This window comes from Excalfactoria chinensis, chromosome 1 (genome assembly GCF_039878825.1).
Source record: "Excalfactoria chinensis isolate bCotChi1 chromosome 1, bCotChi1.hap2, whole genome shotgun sequence".
In the NCBI taxonomy this organism is placed as follows: Eukaryota; Metazoa; Chordata; class Aves; order Galliformes; family Phasianidae; genus Excalfactoria; species Excalfactoria chinensis.
The window spans coordinates 66,158,918-66,180,389 of record NC_092825.1 but is presented as its reverse complement, the minus strand read 5'-3'; the positions used below and the strand labels follow the sequence as shown (position 1 = coordinate 66,180,389).

Sequence of the window (21,472 nt, the reverse complement as noted above, 5' to 3'; positions counted from 1 at the left end):
AGTGTTGCATCTCATCAAACAGGTGATTCTCTAATGGACCAATGAAAGCCAACAATGACAAGTTGTGGTCAACAGTCCTTGAATGTGCTGATGGTTCTGCTTTCATTACTCTTGTCAGCAGGTAAATGACTTTCATATCTTGAATTTCTCTATCAACGTCACGAGGAAAAAGGTGTTACAACCTGATATCGAATTCCTACAAAACCAAAATGTTCAAATGAATCGTTAATTGAATAACAAGTAAAGCATGCTTGCATCTAACAACTAAAGCTGAAATGCAATTGAAAACTGAGCTTACAAAAGAAAAGGTGGTGGGACACTGACATAGTTCAACAGAAAAAGACACTCTTGCTACAGTAGTTTTTCAGCTTGCTTAAAAGAAAAAGGGAAAAATCTGCACCACCATAAAATCCAACCATTTTGCTGAGTGACGGTCTATTTAGAAAAAAAAAAAAAAAAGCAAGTTGGGTACCAAATGTATGTTTTTATATGTGTACACAAAAACACATGAGCAGGTGAAAGATTGAAGATGGAACTTTAACTGTATTTGAAATGAGTACACGTTAGGTATGATGTAAGTTACATTGCATATATATATAGATATATACACACATACATACATATTACATACAAATATACATATATGTAATATACACGCACATACTTAAAGAAAAATACATGACATCATATTATGCAAGTATCATTATTTTCCAGAATCTGAAAAACTGACTGAACCAGGAGGGAATATATGTTTCTTTCTGTAGATATTTACCAGATCTGCCCTAGGAATTTGGTACTAGCACACAGATTTTGCAACAATCTGTTAGCTGTTGTACTGAGAACTAGTTGAGTGCTATGATTGCTAGTGGCATTTGTTCTTCAGAAGCTATCTGTGACATTGAAGACGTGGAATTTTTTTATAATGATAGATGAATGTTTAAACAACAAAAAGGTGGGGTGAATATTCACAGGACAGATTTGGTCCTATGAATTTTTAACTCTAAGTAAGACCTCTTTTGCCCTCCATTCCTGAAGTGCTTTTTAACTGAAAATGTGATTGATATATTTTTTCCATTATTGCTCTATATTCCTTTGCACTGCACCATATCCATAATCACCATACTTACCACTTTACCAGGGATTATATATCTTCAGATACCTTTGTGATTCAGTAAGAGTTGTCATGTTATCACGTATGTATGATGCCTGTAATATGCAGTGTTATATCCCCATCAGTTATGTGATGTGAGGATTTTCTTGCCCACTGATGCCTGTTTGCTAGTGTTCAGATTAATTCTTACTAATGACAAATCATTATCCAGGTATAACTGACACTCCTTTTGTGGAAAATGTTACACTATTATCAGCTAAACTACTTCTTGGTGTAATCTTAAAATGTTATTCTCTTGTGGAGTCTTTTTGTTGCTATCCCTATGTATAGCTCTGCATCCCTAGTTATCTAACTACCTGCCTTCTGTGCACAAGAATCAGGCATGGGGGATTTAGAGCAACCTCTTTGTCTTTTTTCAGGTTAAAGTCTTTCAGAAAGCTGTTTCCCTGGTATAAAAGAAAAGACAGTTATTCAAGAAGACTTCAGTGATTATATCCAACCTATCAAACATCACAAAGTTGTTCTGATCTCTTCTTTTGATTTTTATTATGTTTTCATATTTTTACTGCTCATTCTGGGGGACTTCCACTAGAAACCACGTGAGACTTCACTTTTCCAATCATTTTCCTCAAGATAATTTAAGTATAACTGTGTTCCAATAGAATGAATTTGCAATATGCATGCAAACAGTAGTAGTCACCTGCTGCTACATAAACACCTTTTACTTCAAACACAAACAAAAAGCCAGTGGCCTGACATATTTTTCTCTTAGGAAACAAAATTTAGTGCCTCTGAAATACAGATTTTCATTTGAAACTGGTTATATACGACCATTAGTTCCTACATGATTTAGCTACTAACGTCAGTGTGTGGAGTACAGACTTCATTTGGAGTCACCACAAGTCTTTCATGCTAGCTTAGTTCCACTCATCTACTGACATGTGTAGGATTAGGTTTAAGCCATTGCTATATGACCTTTCATGGGACATGGATGAAAGGATAGAATTTATTATTTATTATTATTTTGCAACCAGCATGAGTATACTGTTTTTTGTTTTTGCCTAGGATCAGCTGCCATAAAGAAAAACTAATGGCTTCATGTGCTGAGAATGACAGGGAAAAAAGAGACTGCTACTCTCACTGAAATTATACAAACAGCATTCTTAAACTAAGCTGAAATGAAAATCTAAAGGCAAAACATCTTGAGTTTCCTAGATTTTCAGATTTCCATCTGTAAGATTGTCCTCACTTCCAATCTTTGATGTACAAATACATGCCACCTTAGTACTCACGTTCTTAAATCTATATGCATGGTTGTGAACTGCACTCAGCAATTGGAATTGGAATTGGCTCTGCAGGCAGAAGGAAAGGGCAGAAGGAACAGGAGAGTTCCCAGAATAGCTGATCTCAGGGCCCAAACTCTTTTTTGTCAGAAAGGGAAACAATGGCAGGAGGTCTGGTACTGTGGTGGTGGCTAAGGATGAGGATAAAATTCTGCAGCTTGAGCTGTGTGGTTAGAATCACAGAATCACATGGGTTGGAAGGGACCTCAAGAGATCAACAAGTCCAACCTCCCTGCTAAAGCAGGTACCCTACAATAGATTGCACAGCTAGGCATCCAGAAAGATCTTCAGTATCTTCATAGAAGACTCCACAACCTTTTCCAGTGCACCTCCATCACCCTTACCATAAAGAAGATCTTCCTCATGTTAGTATGGAACTTCCTATGTTCAAGTTTTAGGCTGTTGCTCCTTGTCCTATAACTACACATCACCAAGAGGAATCTGGCCCCATCCATTTGCCTCCCATCTCCCTTTAGATATTTATAAATATTTATCACATCCAATCTGAGTCTTCTTTTCCCTTAACAGACCCAGGTTACTCAGCTTTTCCTTATATGGAAGATGCTTCAGGAGCTTTATCATCTTTGTGGCCCTCTGATGGACAACTTCTAGGAGATCCCTGTGTCTTTTGATCTGGGAAACCCAGAACTGGACACAGTAGTCTAAACATAGCCCACCAGGGCAGAGTAGAGAGGGAGGATTGCCTCCTCAACCTGCTGGCCACGCTCTTTTTAATATACCCCAAGATGCCTTTGTCTGTCTTGGCCATAAGAGCACACTACTGGCTCATGACCAGCCTGTGGTCCACAAGGACCCCCATGTCCTTCTCCATTAGGTCATCCCCTAACCCGTCCTCATGCATGCAGAAGTAGTTAGAATATATAGAAAGGAGATATAATTTCCCAACATGGACAAAATGTTCTCAGAGAAGGGAGAAATAGACATTGGGTCTCATGAAGAAAAAAGAAAAAGAAAAAAGGAGAAAAAGATAAAATCAAATTGGACATACTGAAAGTTCAGACTGATTTTGTTTCAGTGGTGTAATGCACAATTTCAGGATACCTGGACATATATTAATTGTACTAACTGAGTAGGGAATGCCTAATGAGGGAAAAGCAACATGCAGTCATACAGTCAGAATATCCTTTCAGACCACTGTACTGCCTATTTTTACTCTCCAGGAATACTGATAGTTAAATTCATGTAATGGATTGAAAAATACATCAGGATGGCATCAAAGCTTATACTAGCAAGCAAAATTTGACATTATTTGCATGTCATAGTAATTATCCTTTCAATTAAATTATGGATATTTACATGGTAAAATTGTCAGAGACTCTCAAATGATTGGTGTTGTGCTAAGTAAAATGTAAATATGTGAATATTTGTATGGATTTATCTGGAAAGCTTATAATGATCAGCCAATCTGAAAACATAAGTACTTGAAAAATTATGTAACTAAATTAGGAAAAAATCAGCATTGAGCAGTTTAACCATGAACAGGTAGGGAAGCAGCAGCTTGATGTACAGTGGCTGTTTACATTTTATGGTAGACTGGATACATTTTAAGATGAGCTCAAATCAGTCATTTGAAGCATGACAGACTATTCTCTGGAAATTGGTAGGAACAGAGATAGGAGCATCTATATCATCAACCTGTTCAGTAATGCCTTTCAAAAACAGGAAGAGAATTTGCACATGCAAATCCACTCCAGAAACAGCTGCCATCTTTGCAACAGACAACCCACAGCCTTTCAGTTACATTACTTTTATCCTAAGTATTGCTGTGGAGATAAGGCTCTTTCACGCTCGGATTTAATTTATTTTCAGAAAAAAATACTTTGTAAAACATTATACTTTAGTTTGCTCTTGGAATCAGAGATCCAATAAGCAAATACAGCAAGTGAAATAAGTGATTTATTATAAACTGTGTAATGCTTTTTCATGGTGTACTGGATTTGGCTGGATAGGATTATTTTTCTTTCCAGCAGCTTCTGTGGTGCTGTGTTTTAGACTGGTGACCAAAACAGCATTGATAACACACCAACGCTGCAGCTGTTGCTGGACACTGCCTACACAGCATCAAGGCATTTTCTGTTTCTCACTGGGGCTGTACAGCTGGACCCCATGAACCACACTGACCAAAGTGATATTTCAGAGAAAATAATGTCATGCCCAGCCATAAAACTGGGACAGAAGTTTGTTGTTTATTTGTTTTTGTTTTTCCTATAATTACCATTGCTTGGGGAATGGAATAGACCTCTCTCCACTGGCGGTGCATGATTGCCTTCATGTCACCTATTTTTTTTTCTCCTGCTCTTCTTCACAAATTAAACTGCCTTTATCTCAACCCACGAGTTTTCTCACTTTGCCCTTCTGATCTTCTCTCCCCCCACCCCTCACTGGGAGGAGGAGTTTATGAGCAACTCAAACATCACTTCATGCTTTTTCTTTTCTATTTATTTTAATCACTAACGCACATTTTACTATTTAAGGGCTTGTTTGGGAATATATTTTATTAGAAGCTTAACTCACACTCTGACCCAGTGTTACCTTCTATTTTCCCTCCTCTCTGTACTCAGCCTTCTCCATCTTTTCATCCCCAAAGTCAGCTGTGTTTAATTTTCCTTCTACAATGGTCAATGAACCTGTTTAGGGATCGGAGAACATTTCACATGCTGATAAGTAAACTGCTTTGCAGTGAGGAGTAATCTAAACCTTCCAAAGACCTGGAGCCCTCTAATTCATTCTCACAGTGCAGTTTCTCTCTCAGCACTGGATAGTTTCAGAAGCGTGGAAGTATTCCATTGCTTATGAAAAAAAGAATGAGATACAGTTATAACAACATGCACAAGAGCCATATACAACTCAGGCCTAACTTCACGGGGCTGTTGTTCTCTCTCAGTAGTTTAACCTGGCTTTAATTTACCCAAGCTAAGCTGTAGGAATTATATATGAAAACCAGTAGTTTTGCTATCCTATTATTTTCAAAGCTAGTTCTAGCATTTTCTCTTAAAATGTCCGAAATTTGAAACAACAATCTATACTAAACACTGCAAAAATTACTATGTAGTTGAAGTAATGTAACATTTTTAAAGGAAAAGGGCATCATACAAAATAAATAAATAAACAAACAAACAAATAAATAAATAAATAATTGTGCCTACATTTTACATGTATATAGAATAATAGAATTACAAGGCTGGAAAGAAACTACAAGATCAACTAATCCAACTGTCCTCCCATTACCGTAACTACAACAAACCACTAAACCGTATCTCGTAGCTCCTCATCCAGACGCCTCTTGAACACTGCCAGGGACGGCGACTCCACCAGTTCCCTGGGCAGCCATTCCAGTGCCTGATCACTCTCTGACAGAAGAAGTTCTTTCTTATGTCTAATCTAAACCCCTTCTGGTACAGCTTGTGGCCATTTTCTCGGGTCCTGTTTGTTGTCTGGGAGAAGAGGCCAAGCCCCTCCTCATCACAACCTCCCTTCAGGAGGTTTGTCATCTGCAAACTTACTGAGGATGCACTCAATCCCCTCATCTAAGTCATCGGTGAAGATATTAATCAAGATGGGCCCCAGTACAAACCCCTGGGGGTTACCACTTGTAACATGTCATCAGCTGGACTTAACTCCATTAACCACTACCCATTAGGCATGGCCCTCTATCCAGCTTCTTACCTAAAGAAGGGTATTCCTGTCCAGGCCACAGGCAGCCAGTTTCCCCAGGACAATATTGTGAGAGACCGTGTCAAAGGCTTTGCTGATGTCTGGGTAGACTACATCAACAGGCTTTCCCTCATCTACCAGTCTGCACAAGAAAGTACCAGTCTGGTCACCTAGTCATAGAAGGAAATGAGGTTGGTCAAGAACGATCTGCCTTTCATGAACCCATGCTATTATATGTCATAACATTAATCTAATTATATATCAAGTTAGCGTGATAAATGAAGACATAATGAGATATGTATGCAGGTTGCTCTGAAAGATATGGCTCCTTTTTATTTCTGCGGAAATTATAACAGATACAAAGGGCGCTCAAGGACTGTTTTGGGAGGATAACTGCTGTAAGATCTTCAATCAGTAGAAACAGAGTCAAGTGGAGATAGGAACTTTCATAAAGAGTGAATCAGATTTTATAGACATTTGATTGTCCTTGGAGGCCTTCATCTATCTCGTTTGGTGTTTTTTTTTTTCCTCAAGAAATCTGTGGTTACAAAACCTAAGTTTGCATTCTAGCCACACATCCTATTACCAAGGAGGACTGTATTTCAGGTAAATGAAAAACTAAACTTGGCATGAGAGGATGCAAATGAATTCCTGCACTCATTTCATGAGATCCTCGTGAAATTTTTTTAGGCCTTAGTTTAGCTAAAAAAAAAAAAAAAAAAAAAAAATTAGTTAAAAAAAAATGCATATTTTAGACTGTAAAAAGTTTAGTGTGGTTCTCCTTCATTCAGAAGGGAGTATGTGACCTTGTTTTCTCCTCAGTTTAATGCTTTGTTCTATACTCCCCTCTATACACATAAATAAAGAAGTCGTTTGCACTGCAATGATCATTAAAATTTGACTAGGCCCACAGTAAAAGAGTGTGAGAAACCTAAAAATAATAATGAAAAAACACGATTTCCAGTGAACAGGAAATGTGTGTGGAGAGATGCTGTATAGCTAAGCTCAATCAATGCAAGTCATTATAGGTATCCTCATGTTCTGATAAACAGATACGAGAATCATACATCAAGTTAGTAGAGTTAGCCAGCCTAAAATGAGCATCTTCAGTTTGTGTAACTTCACGAAGCATAGCTGCCCACAGCATTGCCGTGCCTCTGTTCTCTAAACAAAGTAAAAACATTTCACTACCACTTGTGCATTCAGATTCTCAGCATCTACATTTTGTTCTCTTTAGAATGGAAGGCCTTTGGGCACATTGTGGTACATATAGCCTTTAATAGCACATGGCCTTCCACAAAAATGAATCAGTTAGAATGGTGGCACTATATGGAGCTTTTCTTGTACTGGACTTTTCAGGTGTAAAAAGAATTCACACGTAAGTGATAAACAACTATGTTGGAAGATCTTTCCTTTCTGCCTCTCTGCACGCATGTCTTCCAGTTCAGAGCTGCTGGTAACAAGTATGGTTTCCTGCAGTCTTACCATGTAGCTGTAACCATAGTGTGCCAGTCACAGCAGCAGTCAGCTACATTCAAAGGGTGTAGATGGCCTTCCTTTTATGTCTTTTTCAGGAAAAGTGATGGTAAAATCATTGTGGCAGTCCTGGAAAAAATGTTCTCAGAGGTGTAATAAACACTTTACATGAGAATTTAATAAGAAGATCTGTAAGAATTCCCAGGAGTAGTTGTATTTCTGTTAGTTCTGTCTCACTGCAAATTCAAAGCTGGTGAGATCTGTTAAACAGTTTTGTACTTCCCATTCCTGACAGAATAATCCTTACTGGAGAACTACCTTCACAGTGGAAGAGAGATTTCTATCAATAACAGTGTCCGTAGATCGAGCGTCTTCAAACTTTTGTTGCAGTTTTTACATCAGCTTTTTGTTTTCATGAAGTCATTGCTGGAAAATCAAACATGAGCATTGTTGGGTCTTTGTGGATATCTATATGCACGCTATGAAAATGTTTTCCTAAATACTTCTGTGTTTCTTGGCATGGAAGGCAGTTAGTCTCTTCCCTTGAAATCAATGACAGTTATCAGAATCATGGCAGTAGTAAAAGTAAGAAAAAAAACAACACAACAAATTCTAAATGCTATGGTTTTTAGTATAAAATGTTATAATGTTGAAAGTTCTGAAACATTAACATTTTCAGAAATCAAAGAACAGCTGCTTTAGCTTAACCAATAAAAACCGATAGTTCGTAGCACACCAATGACAGAAATGACTCACCACTCTAATATTGTTCTTTGTTTTGCAGTGTTGTCCGCGCATTTTCGGGTCTGCGAGCCATATACAGACTACAAAGGACGCTACCACTTTGGTTTTCACTGCCCCCGTCTTTCTGACAATAAATCTTACATCTTTTGCTGTCACCATAACAACACAGTATTTAAATACTGCTGCAATGAGACAGAATTTCAGACTGTTATGCAGATGAATTTAACAGGGAATGCAGATGGATATATGCATAAGTAAGTACATGAGTTTTAAGTGCTCTTAACCAAACTGTTCCTGGTCTAGTAATGTCGTTTGAGGTGTGCTTAATGATGGGAGCAATCAAAATAATCACACATAGAGAAACATTGCTGAAAGGTTTTTGCTGTTACAGGACTCTTAAAAGAAACTGTATTTTAGCTTTGCTTTAGTGTATACTATAAACATTGTTTGGACAGTATGTAAGTAAAAGCTGCATATAAATACAAGAGATATGAATATATATATAAAAGTTACAAATGAACAGTCTCTCCCCAACTTCAGACTTATTTGAACTATATTTAAATGTACATCTGTAAAAGTAAACCAAAACCATGTCCATGGGGGAAGAGGGAGGGAGCTGATTTTTTTCCATGTCAGCCCTGTATTGAATCTCTAATATTTCACATGTAAATCTCTTGTAATCTCTGACCTTAAGGGAATAGAATGTATTTGCTTATATACCTACACTGTGCAGTCTCCTTGCCTATTACCTCAGATACTTCCATGTCATTCTGGGACCTATCCTTAGGTTAAATATCAGTTGGTTTTGTTTTGTTGGTTGTGTTTTGTTCTTTCTTTTTCATAAGAAGCTAATCTGTGGCAAGCAGATGTTTGTTACTGATTACTTATTTATGATGGCAAAATACTCACTTGTGATCTGTCTTGTATTACTATTTGATATTCTGGCCATACTAATCCACTGTGATTTCTCTTAGTGCAGCCACTTTCAGCTGTTGTAAACTCCCACAGTCAAATTCTGATCTCTTTGCTTTCCTCTGACATTTTATTCTGGTATCCAGGCCATCCAGGGCAAGAAAGGGGCAGATTAAAGACTACTGGAATTCCAGCCTATTGATTTTGGTTACTACAGGGATTTCGGTGTTTTGTTTTCTGGTGCAAACCTTGGTCAGCTTGTTGTCATTCATCCATATGAGACAAGGTGCAGAGCTGGAATACTGATGTTGGCTCCTTTAGCTTTTAACTGCAGCAAGCAGCAGCCAACTCGGTGTTGTCTCCCTTAACACCTCTCCTACAGCTCTGCCTTCTGATGTTTGAATCTTGTATAGATGTAGAAATTGCATACTGTAACTTAAAAGGTGCTAGCTACAACCACATAGAATAAAGGAGCCTGTAGAGTATATACTGTAAAGGAGTGATACTTGCAAAGTAGTCCCTGGGATGTAGAATATTTCTCTGCCACCTGCCTTGTTGTGTACATGTTCATTCACATGCGCATGTACAGACACATGCTCACACCAACAGAAATAAACATAGAGTTCTTTCTGTTTCAGGGCTGTGATGTGCAAGCAGTTCATCAATGGGAAAGAATGTTAGTTGGTATTCTATGGGATATGGGATCTTGCTTTAATTAAAATACTTAGAACCTAGTGTAAGCTCTATTTTAGTTTTAATCCAGCAGTCATTTCATTAAAAGCCATTTCACATAGTTGTGGTGGAGAAAAGGCTATCTTGGTAGTGTTTGTTGGTATGAGTCGTTGAGAATCACCTGCAGAGTGCATAACTTATATACATCTTTAGTCCAGAATTTCTTGTGGACATTAGTCATGTGCTGATCAAAGGTGCAAAACAAAGGTGTGTGTGAACATGTTAAATACAATAAAGAGCTTTTGGAGATGTAGTTTAGAGAAGTGCGTGAGTGAAACCAGTGTTCCCTTTTTGTAACTTCCTGAAATATTACTTCTGATGAATCAGAAAAATGAAGAGAAGCTAACTCTCTATTAAAAATCCTCCAGTGTATAGAGACAGAGAGATATCTCCTCATCCTGAGCTCAGTGAGATTGGCAGAAGACTTTCTTATGATTTTAATGTGCTGTAGAGGAACTGAAAGAAGTGAAGCCTAGATGCCTGCACTTAGGTCACCATAATAAATATATTAGCACACTCAGACTTTATTTAACGTATCTAATTTAACCTTATTTGGATTCCAGTACATCCAGGTTTCACTATACTGTTACAGAGACAGCTATTTGTTTAGATCTAATTTCACACACCACTGCAAAAAAAAAATAATAATAATTCTGGTGAAACCTATTGGACTGTGGCTGGAGAGAATGAATGATTTAGGATATGGGAGTAGCAACGAGCTGAAAAAAACATTATAGTTTTAAGGGAAGAGTGATTCAATATTATTAATATTTGGCTTATTTTTCCCCTTTGCCATTCTTGTGATCATCAAAACACATCTCTTGTTTTATCAGGCCATTGAGAAGAAAAATTAATGAAGTCATACGTAATTCTTTTCTTGTGACATAGCTGAAAAACCACATTTCTCTTCTATAGTCATACAGTGTAACCATAGCAGGTTTATTTACATTACTTAAATTTCCATAACTAAACATCTCTGCATTTTAGTAAGCGCAGAATACTGGTCTATATCTTTGCAATCACACAGACCAATCAGTTTATAATATTTTTAGATGTTAGCAATTCATGTAGTATTAAGTATAGAAATACCAGTGATGTCTAACAGACAAAAAAAGTTCTGCCATCCAAAATTTTTTCTGTAACCCTTTGTCTAATAAGTTATTTGATTACTCTTAAAAATAGTATTAACCTGATTCTTGAATTTGTCCTCTCTCAGGTTTTCTATTTTGCATGATGGGAATCAGCAGCAGTACTGTGTTAGGAGTCCTTGATCTGACACTGGAACAGCGTTATGGCAGTCTGTAATGCATCCATGTTTTTTCTTATCTTTTATTCCAGTTTTTCAGAGTTGAATGGCTTTAGCACAGCACACAACACTGCACCAAAAGCAGTGTGAGAACAGAATAGCGGTATCTTTCTCCATGTGCAGCATGTCCCCTGCAGAGCTGGCATTTGGTTAAATATCTCCCAGAAAATCTTCTTTACAAGAAAGCAAAGCTAAATAAATACATAAAATTTTCACTTCCACCACCAACTGTTCTAAAAAGATGTAATTTAGCTGGGAAGACCTCTTAGGTACTGCATCATCAGTGAATTCTTCAGGAAAATAGAAGACGGGACAAATACCTTTAGGTATTTTCTATTTTAATGTGCATGTAAAAAATAGCGAGGTTTCCTCACTAATAGAAGTACCACAGAATTTGCAAGGAGGTAAGCTTGCATTTGCTTGGGGCAACACTTAAAACGTGTTACTACTGCAAGTAACAGTCCTTTTTAACTAGAATAGGGAAAGAAGCATTTTCCATGGCCATCTGCCCACATTTATTCTGCAGCTGTAGAATTCTGCTCACAATTGTTTTGATTTGTTGTGTTTTTTTAAGTCCGAATTCCTTAATGAATTATTTTGTTCGTGTGCAGCATATAAAACAAAAACAAAAACAACAAACTCTTCTGAAAAACAGTGTAGTCCAAAACCTGCCTGCCATCTCTATCAAAAAGTTAATAAATCAGATGGAAGGAATTGCATGGGCAAAAATAATAACATAATCTGTCTGTTTTCACTTCTTTGTAGGGGTGTCAGAGAAATCTGTGTAGGATTTTGTACATGGAATTGGATGAGACGGGTAAAAAGTCTTTATTTTCCTCAGAGAGCCCAATTCAAGGCTTCTTGAAGCCAGAGTGAATCTTTACATAAGTAGGCTCTGCATCAATTCTATAGCATATATACATTCTATTTCTGTAAAAGCCGAAGTGCTTTGAAATAAAGAGCTCCTAAGCTTTTGTGGTAGACCCATGAACTATTCTTATTTCGTGTACAAGCTAGGAGGGAATGATCATGTAACTTTACTCCATATTCAGTTTTTCTGTCTGTGGGTCTGCGACAGCAGAGGACTAGGCAGGATGGCCTTGGAAATCACTTACAGCGTTACAATGCTAAGCCTTGTATTGAAGCTAAAAGCAAAGCTCCAAAATCACCTACCAGGAGGGTGGGCAAATTAGGAGGTGAAGACAGGCTTTTCATCCAGAGAGAGGGAGGAGGAGATACCGCCATGCCAAAGACGCCAATTAGACTTGACTGTCCCTGTGAAGGAACAAACTCCAATAATTGGAATCTTGACAGATGTGGAATCCATTCAGACTTATTTTTGATTAAAATGAAACTTCTGCACAAAAGTACAGAAAAATCCAATTGCAGGGTGAAACTTTTAAAATTAAATCATTCCGCTCAATGAAATGGGAGTGAGTCCTAAGTGCTTTGATTCCCAGTTCTTTGCCCTGTCTCTGGCCCTACCGTTATTCAGTGGTACAGAAGTAAGGTTGTTTATTATCTAATTAAGGTATCTTCTCAACTTGTAGGGAAGTTTTAATTTTTAATGTGTTTGGTGAAGATCAGCAAAATTAGTATTTTCTACCAACTCAATAGTGTGAGAAACAAAGTGTATCAAAATGCAGCATTTCTCTCTTTGTATGAAGCACACTATTAGTTTTGCTTGTGATCTTTCACAAGGCTCCTTTGATAGTGATGCTGTCCCACTGTCTGTTAAGTTAAATAAGGCACTCTTTCATTTCTGTACTTGCGAGGAACAGATGTTATTTAGAAGGAACAGATGGAGAATTCGTATATAGCATGATTAATAAATTGTTGCTTTAAATTGGAACACTCAAAATAACTCTTAATTTTCACTAACCAAAATTCTGATGGGTAAAACTAAATGCCTGAAATAGCAATGAATTCTTCTGGGGTAACCGTAAGAAATGTTCCTCCCTCTCAAATTGCTGCCCAAACAAAAATAACATGTTTTCTAATATTTCCATTCTTCCTGTGGATCAAACACAGCTCACATCTTCATAACACAGACCCTGTTGGCATTAATGGTTCAGAAGGACAGGATTTGTCACAGTGGATTTCTTTATGACTTTTGAGTTAAGGGCTCTCATGAGCACTGTGCTTTGTATACTTCCAATCCTTCCAGGAATTTACTGAAAAGTTTGGAATTTCTTCCAATTACACAGATAATGATCTTGCAATATACATAGAAAGGGCCTTTTAACAGCCCCAACCTTCCTCTCCTTCCTCACAAGTGTTTGCTATGGAACCTCATTTAATCTACGCATGTTTATCAGTTTAGTGGAAAGATCATTCACTGGAGAAGGGAATCAGTCTCATTATGTGCTCACAGGCAGCAACAGAAATTAAAATTCTGATTTCTCATATGATTTATTATTTCAAATACTGATTTGTTTTATTTTATTTATTTATTTATTTATTTTGAAGTATAAAATGAAAGAGCCACACAAAAGTTTAAACAGAAGCGAATGTTCAAAGCAGGATCTTGAAATGTTTTAGGTTTGAAAGAGTTTGGGACTTTTTTTTTTTAACTGTCAAAATATCTTTGCTTCTTGTGTCAATGATACACATTCCCAGCCTTTTTTCTTTGCAAAGCACTTCAGGTTTGATCGACGCTATGATGAAATGCAGTTCCCTCAAAGTTTCCCATGAATGAGCGTGGTTGAGCTGGCATTAGATTCTCTCCGTGTAAACTCAGTTCCAAACAGATGGGGGTATTTACATAGTAGTATTACTTTGAGATCATTTTCTCCCATGATTGTCTTCCTAATGACATTTATTTATTAGTATCTCTTCTGCTTGTTTATTTTCATAGTCTCTACACCTATTTCCACATTAGCTCTTAGGTCTAGATCAGTGTTCTTTCCTGTACACCTAATTGTTTCTTTCCTCCTCTGCTCTCACCTCATCTTCCTTACTCACAGAGTTTCCAATCCAGACTGCACTTACACCTGATAGTCGTTGTTTTCTTTTAGCACTGCATCACCTGTGGACCTTTAGTGCTTTTTCCCCTTTTTGATCTCCCAGTTCTCGACCTCTTTTCTTTCTTTTCTCTTTCCTTTTAATAACTTTACTCATCTGTCTTAGCTGTAAAGCTCTGTGTACCATGCCAGCAGCTGATGATTTTTACTGCCTTTACCCATATACACCCTATAGCTACATCAACATGTACATACAAATGTAGTAATAATTTTTCTTCCCATTGAATGCGTAATACAATAAGATCTTGTCAGTATTTTTCCTTCTTAAATTTAGTACCCAGAAACTAATGGATCTTTGGCAGTTGCACTTGAGAGACTATACCTGTCATAGCATCTGCTGCATCCAACAATAATTAGTCATAACGCTGAAGGCAAGTCCAAGTACAATAAGCAACTTTTAAGACTAGAGGTTTGTAATACATGTCAGCAGTGACTGTTTTCAGTAGTAGAACCTACTACTCAGGGTCAATGATTACTACATATTTTCTTATGGTTATTCTCACTCATGTGCCCAGAGAAGGGCAATGAAACTGGTGAGGGTTCTGGAGCACAAGTCTTATGAGGAGCAGCTGAGGGAGCTGGGATTGTTCCGTCTGGAGAACAGGTGGCTCAGGGGAGACCTCATTGCACTATACAACATCCTGAAGGGAGGTCTTAATGAGGAGAGGATTGACCTCTTCTCCCATACCTCAAACAGGACCCTAGGAAATGGCCACAAGTTGTACCAGAAAAGGTTTAGATTAGACATAGGGAAAAATCTTTTCTCTCAGAGAGTGGACAGGCACTGGAATGGCTGCCCAGGGAGGTGGTGGAGTCACCATCCCTGGCAGTGTTTAAGAGGTGTCTGGATGAGGAGCTTTGAGATATGGTTTAGTGGCTTGTGGTAGCAACAATAATGGGAGGATGGTTGGACTGGATGATCTTGTAGGTCCTTTCCAATCTTGTGATTCTATGATTCTATATAAACACCTTGTTTCTTCCAAAGGAGTTACTCTCTGGAAGAGGGAATTTGTGGAATAAAGCATAGGACCTGTCTGTAACAGTATGTAGAAAGAGAATGTCTGCTTTTTTAAGGGTATCTGGTCAAGAACCTCTTTCTTTCAATGAAACAAGAGATAATAAGACAAGGAAACAGTGATATGCACCAAAGCTAGTCAGTCACACTAACTTATAAGGGCAGGCAAGAGTGTAGGAATGCTTATTCCAGTAGAGTTATCTGATGGATGACTTATAAGGTGGGAATCATCACAAGAAACAAACCTTCCAGTCACACTCATTGGCAAGCTAATGAGCTACAGGCACTGATCCTAGGAAGTATGAACCTTGCAGCTGATACAACTGTGATCCAGCAGGGCCTGAACTGGGAGTATGCCACAGAGCTCTGCAAACTCGAGGGGCTGTGCAGGGAAAGGGGTAGTATATATTCACCAGCAAACTTCAAGCTGGACCATCCAGCAAGTAGGACACCCATGGAGAAGGTGTGATGATTGGGATGCATGAAGGGGTGCCAGCGTTACTCAAGGATCTGGGCAGAGGAGTCCATGCCAGTACCTGTGGGGCCTGGGGGAGTGCTAGATGAACAGAGGACCCATACCAGGTGCTTGAAGGATTGCATGTATGTGTGTCCATGAGCCTAGAGAGAGCTGTGTGTATGCCTGTACTGGTGACCTTGTCTCTGCCAGGCAGAGAGGAGGAAGGGGTCTTGGCCATCTATGTCTGTTCTACACGAGTGCTGCGTGTAAGTGCTGTTGAAGGCAGCCCTTGTCTGGAGCAACCTATCTGTGACTCTGGAATGTATGCTCAGTTTTGCTAATGGCTGAATCTGTGAAGGGAGAAGCAGCAACCCTATCCCTCAGCCTGGGCAGAGACCCCAGGGAACTGGGCAGCACCCCATGGCAGAGAAGGAGTAGACCTAGGCCAAAAGAGGTGGACATTCACTCTCATTGCTCTTCCTTACCATGCCTAACATCATTAACTGTTCGTATGTGGTCTCGTTTAAAGCATTGGAGTTAATCATAGACCACATTTATACATTGGTGTATGTGAGCAGATGAGAGAGAAATCTAAACGTTTGCAGGACAGAAAGTCTTCATTTTTAAAAGCCTCCCATGTCACACAGTATTTATAATTTTTAATTATGTACTTTAAAATAGGTATATTTTTTCTATGTATTATACTGACATAATTAAAGAAACAAATAACTTTTAATACAATGACGTAATACTGACATATTACCTAATACTGATGTATTACCTGACTTGTTTTCCCTTCTTTTCTTTCACAGCAACTACAGTGCACTGTTAGGGGTGTGGATCTATGGTTTTTTTGTGGTGATCTTGCTGATACTGGACCTTTTATATTATTCTTCAATGAACTATGATATTTGCAAATTTTACCTAGCACGGTGGGGAATCCAGGGAAAGTGGATGACACAAGGACAGAGCCGATGGATTAATTCTGCTCAGGACCCAAGCCAAGTACAGACTCAGCCTCAGCCAGAGACACAGCCTCAAACTCAGCCTCAGCCACAGCCTCAGACATCACAGACAGTACATACTCTAAAAGGAGATGCTTTAAGCCCACCCTTGATGTCTTTTCAGAGTACATCTGCCTGGTAAGTAAATTAAGCCATACTGTGATGTATTTTTTGACTCTGTTAGTTTGTAGTGTGAACAGTCATTTGCGTTTGGAAGCATCTGCAAATTCAGGGTGTGTGGTACCATTTGAGTACCTAAGACGTAATTCTTTGTATTACGAATCGTCTTACGTAACTGCTGCTTAGGAGTGATTTGTTATTCTGGAATATCCTATATCATCTTGTAATACTGTTCTGTCAGAGAAATAGATGCTGCCATTTTTCAAAGGTAAATAGTTATGCTACTCCCACACAACATCCTTGTCTCTAAAAAGGAGAGAGAGAGATTTGAAGGGTGGACTATTTGCTAAATAAATAATTGGCTGGATACCCACATCCAAAGAGTTGCAGTCAACTGCTCTGTGTCCAGGTGGAGATCAGTAATAAGGAGTGTTCCACAGAGGGATTGGTATTATCTGCTCTCCTCATTAATGACATAGCCAGTGGGATTGAGTGCAGCCTCGGCAGATTTGCTGATGACTCTAAGATGAGGGTGCAGTTGGTATGACAGAAGCAACTTGGCAACGCTTAAGAAGTGGGCCTATGTTAATCAAATGGGGTTCAACAAGTACAAGGAACTACACTTGGGTAGGGGCAGTCCCAGACATCAGTAGAGGCTGGGTGAAAAATGGATTTAGCCCTGCAGAGAAGGACTTGGGGTTCTTGTCAACAAAAAGATGGACATAAGCCCACACTGTATACTTGTAGCCAGGAAAAGCAACTGTAAATTTGGCTTCATCAGGAGAAGGGTGGCCAGCACGGCAAGAGAGGTGACTGAGGTGACTGTCCCCCTCTGTTCTACCTTTGTGAGGCCCTGTCTGGGGTACTACATCCAGGCCTGGGACACCCAGCACAAGACATGGAGCTGTTGGAGTGGGTCCAGAGGAGGTCATGAAGTTTCTCAGAGGGATGGAACACCTCCTTTATGAAGACAGGCTGAAGGAACTTGGTTGTTCAGTTTGGAGAAGAGAAGGCTCTGGGGGGAAAGCCTTAAGGGTACCTATAGGAAAGATACATTCATTTCCAGAAAAAATATTGTCACTACAAGTATTCACTTTAAGCTAAAGTGAGTAGATACAGTTTAGATATTATGATTATTTTTTTTTTTTACTTGGAGTGTGATGAGGCACTGGCAGTACAACAGAAGTTGCACACAGAAGCTGTGGAAGCCCCATTCCTGGAGATATCAGGGTCAGACTGGATGTGGCCTTGGGCAGCCTAATGTAGTGGGAAATGTTCCTGCCTACAGCAATAGGGTTGGAACCAGGTTGTTTTTAAGGTCCCTTCCAACCTAAATCATTCAAAGATTCTATTTTGTGGTATAAATAAAAGCAATTATAAATTGTTTTTCTACATCAGCCATTATAAAGTTAATTTTCAATATCATAGAATATCAAAGATATTCTTAATATCAAAGACTATTTCCCATGTGTATCTATGTGTCTGTTGGTCTGGTTTTAAAAGGCTGTATAAATAACAACACTTGCTTCAGTATAAGATGTCACAATTTCATCTGGGGGTATGAGACACAGAAACAACATGAAAACCGGGTTAGTTTTTTATATGCATAGCTGAAAAAGTATAGCTTAATCTCATTTGACAGGATGACACAAGTAGGCTACTGTAAAGTTAAATGCAACCAAAACAAAACAAAAACTCCACAACGAGACCAAATGGGAGACAGGTTCAGAAACAGTGAGAACGTAGAATACAAACACAAGAAACTAAAGACCAATAACCATGGGACAAATTGTCGCAAAATGATTTTTGACTGTTTTTACTAAACAAAAAGAAATCAAAGGAAGAGACCCGAATAACGTGATATTCTGAATAAGATGTCAAGTGGGGCAGGTGATTGTTTTGGGTTTTTTTGCTTCTCAAGAGGAGTTTCCTACACAGCATACAGACTCAGGTTGGGGAAAAGGTTGCACCAGTGTGTTTGAGAAGTGCTCCAGAAAGTGGAGTTTTGGCAAAGTAAAGTGATGCATGAATGAGCAAGGTGTAAAAGATGGTGGTAATCTTGATATCATGAAGCATGTAAAGTCACAGTGTTGGTCTTGATCTGAAACATATGGGGAGTACTGTGTTGAAAACAGTGTGATATTAGAAACAGTACTTTTATTACATAACTTGCTCCTTAACTTTAAATGTAAATCTGGAGTGAAAATTGTTGAAGATTTTTTTGTGATTGACAGAAAATTTAGTGATGAAAAGGATCAGTGAAAGAGGAGCTCATTTGTCATAGCAGTCAGTACTGGGTGTATATGGTGCAGCTTAGACTTAGCAGGTCCTGTCCAAATGGAAGAATCCTAATAGTGTCACTTAAGATTGTACTTAGATAAAAGCATTCATCTTTTCTATTCTTCTACTTCTTTTTTTCTTCTCTTTTCTTCTCCTTTCAATCCCTGAAGCTTTTTTGCATCTGGAATTCCCAGTCTTTAGTCAGAACTTCATGCAAGTTAAAACCAACACTTCAGTCATACGGTGGTTGTATTTTCAGCTTAATACATGTGTGTATGTGACTGCGTGAATATACGTACTTATGTTTAAAATACTAGGTTCAGCTATATCATTTGGTAGTTCTGCTATATGAAAGGAAACTGTCCAGTAATTTTTGAAGAATTCTTGATCACTTTCCTTTACTGACTTTTGTTGTTCTTTTTCTTTTTTATCTTTTTTTTTCTTTTTTCTTTATTTCTTTTTTCTTTTTTTTTTGTTTATTTGTGTTTTTTTGTTGTTGTTGTTGTTTTTTTTTTTTTTGAAGCATTAAGCGGAGAATGTATGTTAGGATCAGGTGAGAATATCACATGCTCTTTTTCCTGTGTTTGCAGGCAATGAGCATTGATAAATTACTCTAGTAACACTGACCCCTTCCCCACTTCACTGTCTGTCTATGGCCCTATTAGTTCCCATTAATTTTTTTCCTTTTTCTAGTTCCTTTCATTGCTCAATGAAAGAAGTAAGTAGCTGTTTCTTTAGCAAGTCTGTACTTATCCCTTGTATTTCAGGACACAGCAGAAGATACCATATTTTCAAGCTTATAACCTGCAACTTTTGAAAACTCGCAGCCCTTGAACCAAATTCACAGATGTCTCAGTCTGCACTTAACACAGAGAATATACAGAGGAAAGAACAGTAGGCAGTGATGATCACAGAGCAGGTGATGAGTGTGTGGAAGAGGTATTTGAATAGGGAGCTCTCTCAGAAAAATCAACTCTTGACTACTACAGCACATGCTAAGACATGAGGAATAAGTGTAGGTTGCCTGGCTATTTATTTCCCTATTAGATAATCTGCAGGTTATTTACATGAAAATATGGGTATTTTGCAATATATGTATGAATTAGATTTAGTTTCCAAGTATGTGTCTGCTGCAGTCTGTGTTTGATAAATGATCTCAGTACTGTCTTCTCAAAATTTAATCATTCTGTCAGTGAAGGAGTGCAATGAAGCTACTGGATTTATCATTTCCATCACTGCTTTTAAGACTGCTGAGTTATTAGTCTCTTTTAGTTTTGTATTTTATACATGAATTTCCATTATTCCAGATGATGGCACCAACCTCTTGATCTGCTTTGTTAACAGCAAGATTTCACTTTATAAAATCAACTTAAAACCTCAAACTTATCCCTTCTTTTTCCTCCACAGAGAAAATAAAAATTCTTTTTAACACCGCACAAATACAATTATGTATATGCAGTTGGTGTCATACCATAAGAACAGCTCCAATTTATAAATGAACTTTCTTTCTGCTCAAAAATGATAAAATACTACATGAAAATGCAAAACAGATTTTGTTAGCCCTGTAAGATATGCATGTACTTGCATATTGTTAAAAATGTTTTCCAAAAAAGCTTGCAGGGTTCCATGATGACAAAAGATGTCAAAGTTTTAGTTTCCTGTACTGCGTTTTTCATAATACAGTTAAAAACCATCTTCATTCTAGAAGATAGTACTCTATGATAACAGGAATGTGATTCTTGCATATCTTGCATAGCATTCTGCCCAGAGAGGTTGGTAGGTCCCCGTCCCTGAAGACATTCGAGGACAGGCTGGATGGAGCTCTGAGCATCCTGATCAAGCTGCATATGTCCCTGTTCACTGCAGTTGGACTAGACGATCTTTTATGGTCCTTTCCAACTCAAATGATTCTATCATTCTATGAAGAATCAAAGCAACACTGCAGACTTTGTTTCCTTCCTGCACAGGACTGACAGTATAAGCAAATATCCCAAGAAGTAGCAGGATTAAAATACAGCTTGTAAAGCAACACGGGGTCTCCTTGGATTTAAAAAAAAATCATGTAAATGCTTGTTCTCTTATCATTTCATTTAATGTTTAGTTTATATATTGTGAATTGGCTATGAAACCAATAACTGAGGCAGAGATGTCAGAGAGAAAAGGTAAAGCAAGCCAATAGAATATGGTGGGTGGAACCAACTCCAAGGTGTTTAAACATCTTGTTGTAGCAGACCACTTCATTATTTATTTGAGACAAGGAGCACCATGTATAGT

General features: G+C 38.2%; 1 protein-coding gene across 10 annotated transcripts in view; it reads left to right on the top strand.

Annotated features, from left to right (window-relative positions):
• Positions 1 to 21,472, top strand: part of SHISAL1 (shisa like 1) — a 183,895-nt gene that overhangs the window by 141,571 nt on the left and 20,852 nt on the right. For all 10 annotated transcript variants that reach the window (XM_072357850.1, XM_072357812.1, XM_072357842.1 and 7 more), the window contains 3 exons: positions 23 to 121; positions 8,390 to 8,603; positions 16,607 to 16,936. In XM_072357850.1, coding sequence (XP_072213951.1) covers positions 55 to 121; positions 8,390 to 8,603; positions 16,607 to 16,936 — 611 coding nt within the window. In that variant the 5' untranslated portion in view covers positions 23 to 54. The remainder of the gene's footprint in view (positions 1 to 22; positions 122 to 8,389; positions 8,604 to 16,606; positions 16,937 to 21,472) is intronic.